Source organism: Harmonia axyridis, chromosome 4 (assembly GCF_914767665.1).
Source record: "Harmonia axyridis chromosome 4, icHarAxyr1.1, whole genome shotgun sequence".
NCBI classification, from domain to species: Eukaryota; Metazoa; Arthropoda; class Insecta; order Coleoptera; family Coccinellidae; genus Harmonia; species Harmonia axyridis.
The window spans coordinates 41695494-41705249 of NC_059504.1; the positions used below are offsets into that span (position 1 = coordinate 41695494).

General features: G+C 32.7%; 1 protein-coding gene and 1 long non-coding RNA gene across 8 annotated transcripts in view; both read left to right on the forward strand.

Annotated features, from left to right (window-relative positions):
* The window catches only part of LOC123679317, a 36455-nt gene extending 32270 nt beyond the window's left edge, over positions 1-4185 (forward strand). For all 7 annotated transcript variants that reach the window (XM_045616864.1, XM_045616866.1, XM_045616865.1 and 4 more), the window contains 4 exons: positions 71-254; positions 1468-1687; positions 2200-2368; positions 2450-4185. In XM_045616864.1, coding sequence (XP_045472820.1) covers positions 71-254; positions 1468-1687; positions 2200-2368; positions 2450-2808 — 932 coding nt within the window. In that variant the 3' untranslated portion in view covers positions 2809-4185. The remainder of the gene's footprint in view (positions 1-70; positions 255-1467; positions 1688-2199; positions 2369-2449) is intronic.
* Positions 4186-8255: 4070 nt separating this feature from the next.
* LOC123679320 lies at positions 8256-9219 on the forward strand. The gene is made up of 2 exons (XR_006747373.1): positions 8256-8629; positions 8689-9219. It is a non-coding gene; the product is annotated as an uncharacterized LOC123679320 (long non-coding RNA).
* The last annotated feature ends 537 nt before the right edge of the window (positions 9220-9756 follow it).

The following is a 9756-nucleotide window of genomic DNA, read 5'->3' on the forward strand; positions in this document are numbered from 1 at the left end:
CAAACCACAAATTGCTTTCATATGTCACTAGTGTTAATATGAATATTTTATCATTTTCTCTTCATTTCAGTTCGTGCAAAAACAACTATTGGCAGTGTCACCATAACCCCCATGAAGAAGGAGGAGATACCTTGTGAAGATCTTGAAAGTAATCAAGATGAAGCTGAAGGTGATGAAAGCGAATTAGAGAGCGATGATTCAACCGATGAGACACAAAGAGTAACTTCTCATGCTAATAGACCTCCGATTAAGCAGTAAGTAAAAATATTATGTCGACTCTCTTTTTTTCATAATTATTTTTAATGATAAAACTTTGCTTTTTATTCTCGATGGAATCCTCTTTATATATTTCTCTAATTCTGTGGTTATTCCGTTCATTCTTCCACATCTTGTAGAACAAAATCGTGCGAGAATATATCAGAAACACACAGTTTTCATGGTTATATTTTATTATTCTATGTTGACACTCCGAACTTTCCGCTACGGCTTTATCTGTCAATTCATCAAATTGCCTTAAAGAAATCAGTTCTGCCAACCAACATTTTTCAATGCAAAAATCACTAAATTATATTCATGGAAATATTTCATTAATTTCAATGAAAATGCAATGAATTAGAGAAATAACTATTCTACTACCGAAAAGGATTTATTTCTACTATGATGTCTAAGAACTGATATATAAGCAACACTAACAGCAAGCATTGTAGTGCAACTCCTTCCAAAATAGTGTCCCCTGAATGATTTGAATTTCGGTAATTTTTAGATATTCTTCAGGATCGGTATTTTCCAAATAGTATACTCATCACAACTTGAGCAGAATATTTTCCTTTTTCGTATCTCAAAAAGAGCTTTGTCAAATGTTTTGAACGAACTGAACTCCTATCAAAACTGATATCTTGTAATTGTAATTGCAAAAATAATAATTTTTTTTTTGTAAATCTTTTTGAATATTATGTTGATGTAACTTGGGCTGAAGGACCTCGGTCGATTGCCCTTTGATATCTTGTTTGTTTTGAATGAAATCCAACATATTTTCAGTTATTTTTTCTAAATTCAATATTAGTAGTAGTATATTGAGTTTCTTGTCGGTTTTGGTATCAGGAACTGTGGCTATCAATACATAATTTTCTTTAATGCCATCCAAGGTCATATTGATTAATTCATCTCACCGTAGTGCCTCAGATATTCCTATCGGCAATCATTTTTCTCTAGATTGCTAAAGAGTCATTTCGCGGCTTCGATATCAAAATAGCTATTCTCTGAAATCGTATGACATACAATAATGAAATTGGAAACATGTATTGCGAAAGTGCTAATGACATTTTTCATGAAAAATCCCAGTTTTAATAGCTGAATTCTTGAAATTCATTTCTGGATTTGTAACAAATAACATCAAATTCAAATCAGGCAGCATAATATTTATCATATTTCTAGTTGGAGAGTAACAAAAAAATTATTCATTTTCAGGCCCTGCATATTAATATTCGATTCTCTTGCCGGAACTGGTAGGAGTAGGGTTGTCGCTACACTTAGGGACTACTTGACCTGTGAATATAAAGCAAAATATAACAAAGAGAAAGTTTTCACCAAGGATGTAATCAAAGGGGCTTGCCCAAAGGTACCTCAGCAGACCAATTTCACTGATTGTGGTTTGTACTTATTACAATATGTGGAACATTTCCTAATGGTAAGTGTTTTTGAATATTCAAATTTTGTTTATGTTATTATTTTATACTAGATAATTTCGAAATATTTCCACTTCAGGCAAAAGGACCAGGACTCAATTTTCAGGTCGTTAATTTTTTAATCTAAATTGGCAAAACAACATATTCACCTAACATAATTTTATTCAACCTCTTTTTAGTGTTGCGAAAATAATCCTTTTTATAAATCATTTTGATTCAAGATAATTTGTTAACAATTTCTTTTATGAGAAATAGTGTAATTTCTAACTTGACGAGACAAATTAAGGAATTTCTTAGCGCTGAAAATTTTTGAGATCAATAGAGCAGTGGTTCCTACCCAAGAAACCAAATTGTCAATAAAATCATACCTTCTATTCTCCGTAAAAGTCCTGGGTACCATCGACCATGGCCCACCTCATAAAAGTGTCATTACTTTTTGATCAGCTTAGTTATATTGAATAGTTGTTGTTACTATATAAAATGCGAACTATTTTCTCATTAATTATAATTTTAGGACCCGATTAAAGATTACTACATTCCAATAAAAGGTTTGAAGAACTGGTTCGATGAATTTACCGTAACAAGAAAAAGGGAAGACATTAGTATTTTAATTAAAAAGTTAATGATAGACAACAACAAGGATATTGGAATGTTGCCTGAGATAATGTTCCCTACGAAGAATGGTAAGTTCATGAAGAAAATGAAGGTTTACTGGAATGAAACCGAGTATGTAACATGTTATATTGAGTGCTCATTTCCTTCAGGCGCTATCGTGGATCAGTTTGCCGATGACGAGGAAATGGAAGAGGAGAACTTTGACAATGAAGATTTTGAAAGTCCTCCCATAGGAAGTGAAACAGAGATAGATACAACTATGTCTGTACAAGAAGAAGAACTAACCCAACCTGGTAGTGTTTATATTCAATCGTCAAGTGAAAGTGTATGTGAGGAAAAAAGTGATGATACAGTTAACAATTCAGAACATTTGAAGACTGATATAAGTGAATTGACTATAGTGAAACCGCAGAGTAACAGGGACACATTGTCTTATCTCAAGGCAAAGCGTATAATTAGAAACAAACATATGGAGGGTCCTTGTAAAAAGGCAAAATTCTCACATTAAGGTTTTTACTCGATTAATTTATGAGTTTTTTTTTTATGAATTATGACATTGAAGTATTTCATTTTGTCACTATTTAAATTTATGTTTTAAAGTTGAAACCTTGAAAAATTTGAGTCTTGTAAAATAAAATTGTTATAAATAATTTTTGTTGCCTAAATATTAACCAGTTAACTTCATTTGAATTATGCCAGTTTTGGAAAATCAGATAAATATTGTTGTTATGTTACACTCAGAAAAAAAAATTACTGCATGGGCAAAAGACTGATTTAAAATTTGACTTCTTCGAATATTTTTTACCAACATAAAAAAATTGTTTTTTTCTTTTCGAAAGTGGATATTTTTTTAACTGTATTGCATATCTGTGATTTCAACTTGAAAAGTAGTTGTGGACAGCTCTATTATTTTGATGGGGACTGGTCTTCAATTTTTAATTTATTTGATTTCAATGAGAAAAAATTTTAGTTTAGAACAAAATTCCATTTCCTATTCAAAGAGTAGAGGTTCTCTATTCACGTGTTTTTGGGTTGAAATGGTGATAACACGAGGATTTTCTAATTAGCCATATTTGTCGATGCAGTTATTTTTTTTCAAGTTCTCCCAAAGACGAGTTGAAAATGACATTATTTAATTGTCTCGAACTTTTGTGAATATCGTTCATTCGAGTAAGATTGAGATATTTGGAAGAAATGTTTGAGAAAAATTGTACTATTTACAAAATTTTACTCTTTAATATTCCCGGCTGCTCTTATTAAGAATTGTTCATTTTAATATTGTTACAAAATGATTTTCTTTAATGTATAGTTTAATTGAATCTGGAGCGTGGATATTGTATATTATTGTCAATTATGGATGAGCAAGTTGCTATCTCCATCTTAAGTAGCAGCAAATACTTGATTATATTAAATCTTGGTATTAGTTGGCATTGTAAATAAATTTTTGTTATCAAATGGCAAAATATTGACAGGATGTTGGTGCTAAACAAATAAGAGTCATTCAATACAGAATAGACGTGTAAATTGGTAATTTAATTTTTTCACTTTGAAGATCAGTTATCCTGTTTTCATTTAGTTCCTTACTGGAAGTGAGTCGACAGATCGATTTGAACACACTTAAAAATTGTACTACATACATGTAGTGAATGTATTTTTTTTTTTAATGGATGTATGTGTCCTTTGTATGAAGAAGCAAAAATAAACTGTACATATTTGTTTTTTCGATCATATATTGTTGAATTGAAATTATGTGTAAATATTATTCTTAAGCTCTTTCTACAAAGATGAATAATTACTTTTTTTTAGTATAAAATCTGTTTTTCTAGTGTTTCACATGAGAATAAATCAGTAAATGGAATAAACATCAAATGTACATGTATTAAAAGAAATTGCTTTTATTTCAAGTGCAAAGGTTCAACCTTTGAGTTACTTTAATTTGGTGAATTGAAAAGGAACTAAAAACAAATTAATATAGCTTTTTGTCGAGATATAATTTTAATTTAGAAGAAAGAGAAAAAATACACAAGATTATGTCATGTGTAAAATTTTATATTTCTGTGTTTCAATAAACAATCAAATTAAACAGAAATTTCGAAATTGAACAAAAAGCCATTGGAAAATCTAATCGTTATTAAAGTTAGTGGCCTTTAAGAAAATTTTAATACACTTTTCCCGGGTTTGACTAAAGGGGATTCACAAAATTTCAATAATAATTAATAATACTCATTTTGTGATTCCATAATTTCAAAATCATCATGAAGAGCGTTGAAGAACATTTCAAAAGCTCGCTTAGGTGCAACCATTCTTAAAACCCATGTAGTTTATTGTGTTGGCGTGCAAATTCAATCATAAACATATTTATTTCTTGTTCTACAAGGTACATCTAATGAACAAATTTGCAGAGATAAAGAAACGTGTTTTCTTCAACAATGTAGATAATGCCTTGATCAAGAACATATCTTTTGTAAAAAATTCGCTAAAAATACACTTCATTTATTATTATGTAATTTTTTTCATAGAAACTTAAAAAAAACACATTTCACATTCTATACATTGAATCTTCCTAAGATTACGCAATTTCAACATTTGAGTTTGAACAGTTGAATTAGTTTTTGAGATGAAAATCATATACATATATGGATACAGAAATAAAAAAAAAAAAAATTCTGTCAATGGGTCTGGTATGGCACTATGCCTTCGAGTGGAGTACCCAGACATGAGCCTTAGGGGGATAAAGATTATAAACGAAAAAAAAAATGGTTATTTGTTTCCAAAGTTTTTTTAATTCACAGACGCGAAAAACTTAAAGAATAGCCCTTATCAATTTTCCTTCTTTCGAAGTTTTCCAAAGTTTGCCTACTCATAATAAGATTTGAGATCATGCAACATACATTAAAATTTAAATACAGAATATAATATGAATCTTTTACGTCATCCACTTCAATCTAATCAACAGATATATACTAAACCTAAAGTGCCCTACCGATGTGAGTGAGTATGTTAATACGGTAAGTAATGGAATTCAAAGTGCCGATAAAGAGATTCTTTGCGACAGAGGGAAAATTAGATGTAGAATTAAATTATTTATTTACATCAGGATCCTAAGAAATGGGTGCGCTAAAACCATTTGAGTAGTTATCAGGATGTCCTTATATACAGGGTGTCTCATTTAAAAGTGTCCACCTTCAACAACGAATCAGAATTCGTGAAAACACTCAGACAGGTCAATTTTTGATGATAGGGGGATATGATCTGGGATACAAAGCTTGTTTCTACTAGCCACCCCCTGGAGAGGGTTGCAACCCCATCAGGAATTTGAATAGGGAAGCAGTTTGTGTTCTATAACGTGAATATTAACAAAGTTACAGGGTGTTTTTTATGGTGAGAAATTTGAGAATTTGTGGTAATACTGTTTGTTGAAAATATTTTTCTTTCAATAGAAATTATACGATCAATTAGAACATCTCTGTTTCATTTAGTTTTATCGGTACCATAATTCTATAAAAAACACCCTGTAACTTTGTGAATATTCACTTTATAGAATACAAACTGCAGGTTCATAAAAATTTGAATATATGCATACATTTGTGCTACAAAAATACCCGTTTTCCCTATTCAAATTCCTGATGGAATTGCAACCCTCTCCAGGACTCCAGGGGGGGTAATTTCACGGTTGCGCATGCTCAATATTGACCCTTCAACCAGTGAAGGATTCAGGATTTCTTCAAGGGGGGGCGCAATGTACCAAATTCATATGAGAGATGAAAGCTATATAGAAGGAAGTCTTTTTTTCTATTTTTCAACATGAGGCAGAGTTGCATCAGACGCAGACGAAGCTTCATCGCTCATAAAAGGTATACCCCCCTCTCCGTGGATCCGTTACTGCATTCTACTAGAAAAGCTCATACTAGGGCTCATACCAAATTTCGTTAAAATCGTAAAAGAATTGTGAAAGTAAAGGCTATTACAAGTTTTTGTGGACATACAAACCGACAGACAGACACGTAACTAAAGTTGTTCGGAATGGTCTAAAATGCATTTGGAAAGGAAATTTTGAAATCGTAGACAATATTTTTTACCCTGAAACTGATCACAAAGCTACCTTCAGAAGATTCGGAAGCAAATTGACAAAAGCACTGATGTGGGGCCAATGCGCGTTTCCTCGTTCATGCTCCTTCGGGGACAGGGGCGTAGAAATAGGGGTACTGGGGGTAATAACACCCCCCCCCTCCCCAAGATTTTCAAAATATAAAATTCTTCCATAAAATGAACCAATACTCTTTTTACTTGACTTTAAAATCGACACGGCAGCAAAAATTCGGACACTCTTACTGCAGTTTATGAGTTTACTATCGCTTTCAAGATGATTACTTTTATTGTATTAAGAGCACGTCTCAGGGGCGGATCCAGGGGGGGGGCCATGGGGGCCATGGCCCCCCCCTCGCGGACCTTATAACTATAAAAGTGTATCCTGAATTCCCGAAAAATATGCACTCATTAAGTTTTAAATTTTTTTTTTCCAATAGATAGCTTTAGTTATCTGTATTACGCGTTTAATAAGTCCGATCGGGTTCCACAACATGGCGTTAGAAAGATGAGATTTTGTACTACATAATCTTTTGCGACAGTTTTGTGATAAGTTTACTCAGCGCGCGTTGAAGATGGACAAAATAACAAAGAAAAAATACGTTATATTTGAGTTTTTCTTCGATAAAGGCGAAAATGCGAGCCAAGCGGCTGAAAATTTAAATAGTGTTTATGTTCTTGATACTGTAATAGCCAATTACGCGCAATTTTGTTTTCGTCGATTCCGTTCCGGTAATTTTTATGTCAAAGATGCTTGATGCTGGAGACCAATTGTCTAAAATATCGACAAAATCAAGGACATTTTCGGGTCCTGTTTCCATTGCTCAAGAGTTGAAGATTGCGTAAAAAACCTTTTTGAACCATTTGCAAAAGGCTGGTCTCAAGAAGAAGCTAAATGTATGGGTACCACACGAGTTACTGCAAAAAACCTCTTGGACCGAATTTCCATTTGCGAATCGCTGCTGAAACGCAATAAAAAAACCCCAATGTGGAAACGGTTGGTGGCTGGTGATGAAATGTGAATGACTTACGACAACGTCAAGTGAAAACGGTCCTAGTAAAAAAGCGGTGAGCTGTCGGAAACGGTCAGGAAGGTTTTGCTGTGTATTTGGTGGGATTGGCAGGGAATTATCTACATAAGCTGCTCCCCTAAGGCACAAATATTGACTCGGATCTGTACTGTCAACATTTAGACCTTCTGAAGGAAGCAATTGCCCAGAAGCAACCACCAGGAGAGGAATTGTGTTCCTTGGGGACAACGTAAGGCCACACACATCAATAGTGACTCGCCAGAAGTTCTTATGCATCCACCTTATAATCCGGACCTGGCACCAAGGGATTATCATATCTTGCTGTCCATGGCGAACAATTTTGCTGGTGAAAAATTCGTTTTAACAGAGGCTTGTGAAATTCGACTGTCTCAATTTTTCGCCAATATCGACTAGGGCTTCTATGAGGGAGGCATACACAAACCTTCAAAAAAGCAACAAGTTATAGAACAAAACGGCGCATATTCGAAAGGAAACGGATCATTCTAACTGTGGTAATTAAATCTTGATTTTTATGCAGAAATAATGATTTTTTTCTATACCTCATACTTTCTTGTGCCCGAGTTTTCTCATGAAATACATCTACATATATTCATGAAATTGTTCGAACTTGTTTTTGTACTACAAATATTTTGGAAACTGAATATGATATGATTTACTAAAATACATCTTTCTATAAAAAAACACGTGTCTTGATAGGCACCAACACAAAATTCCGCTATTTTGCTAATCGATATCAGCCGTGACTTTCTATGGCCCCCCCCTCAGACATCGCCTGGATCCGCCCCTGGCACGTCTAGGTCCGAGGTTTATTATTTTCCTTTATCTACCCGTTTTGTCGGCTTCTCCTTTGTTTTGCCATCTGTGATTTTTGCATTCGTCATCGGTATACACTTACCCGTTGTTGATTATGTCGACGACAGTCGGATGGTTGATGATACTCTTGGGTACGCCACTGCATTGTGTCAGTAGTTCATTAATATGCTTTTTATATACCTATGTTATAGGTTGATAGGTACCTTAATTTGTTTACCAATAAAATGTCATTTCCATATCTACAAAAATTATCATTCAAACTTTTTTCCTTGAGTTTTTCATTCTGCCATATGAATTCAGAATCAGAAATATGCCTCAACATCTCATATACTTTTGACTCATCGTCGCATGTAGTACCTAATATCAATATATTGACAGGTAAGAGTTCGCAATTTTAAAAATATGAATTTGAGTTAAGAATTATGCTTTTTATATAGGTTGGGGAAAACAAATTTTTCCACAACGCCTACAAAAACAAATCATACTTAAGTTTAAAAAAAAAATAAAATTCAACCAAAAATCAACATGAATGACCACGAATTAAGAGGTGACCTTTCTTCGGAAGAGGACATCGAAGAACCGGAGGTTGCGAAAGTGTGTATGAATTATGTAAGACCCAAAAATGAAACGAAAGAAGAGAAGAAAGCACGAAAAAAAATGGTGAAAGAAGAAAAAGCCGAAAAACGTAAATTGAAAGTTAAGAAGAAAGATAAAAAGAAGAGAGAAAAGAAGATGGGGAGAAAATAATTGATTTTATCGAATATTTTAATTTGTGTGTTATGAATTTTCGTTCGTATTATCGTGTTTTAAGAAAAATTGAGTGTTAAAATATACATAGCGTTATACCTAAGTAGGTATTTCAAATTGTAAGTGTATGAATTGTTTACTGGTAATATCGAAAATGTTTGAATTGAGCATATGAAATTTTTTATACATATATTTATCCATATTACATAGTAAAACAGTTATTCGATTTGTATAAAGTAGAAATACCCTACCCTTGATTTAATTCCACACAATTTAAAAAATCTCATTATATTTGATTAGGTTTCAAAAAATTTATTGGTTAGAAAATTTCAGAACAATTTGTATGATTATTAAGATAGAAAATCAGAATACAATTATTGAAAATAATAAACCAAAAGTCCATCAGCTTTTCAGAGCTTTTCTCGAAAACAATAAAAGTAACTTATTTGCAAGAAATTTGGTGCAAAAATCAGTTGTTATAAGTAAGCTACAGAAAACGGTGGATGAATTCTAAAGGTAAAAAAATCTAAAAAACAAATTAAAAAAAATCATATCTGGAAAAATTCACTCCTCAAACACAAGAAAGTGTATGGCCAGTATTGTCTTTAATATTTTTTCCCGCAAAGTCCTAATTAAATTGGATCTATGAATTTTTGAATATTCCACTGTGGATACCAACTCTATAATTTTGCGTCAATGCTTCATATCAAAGATTCAGTAGCCGAAAGTGTTTATTGTAGTTTTTGAGGATAATTTTA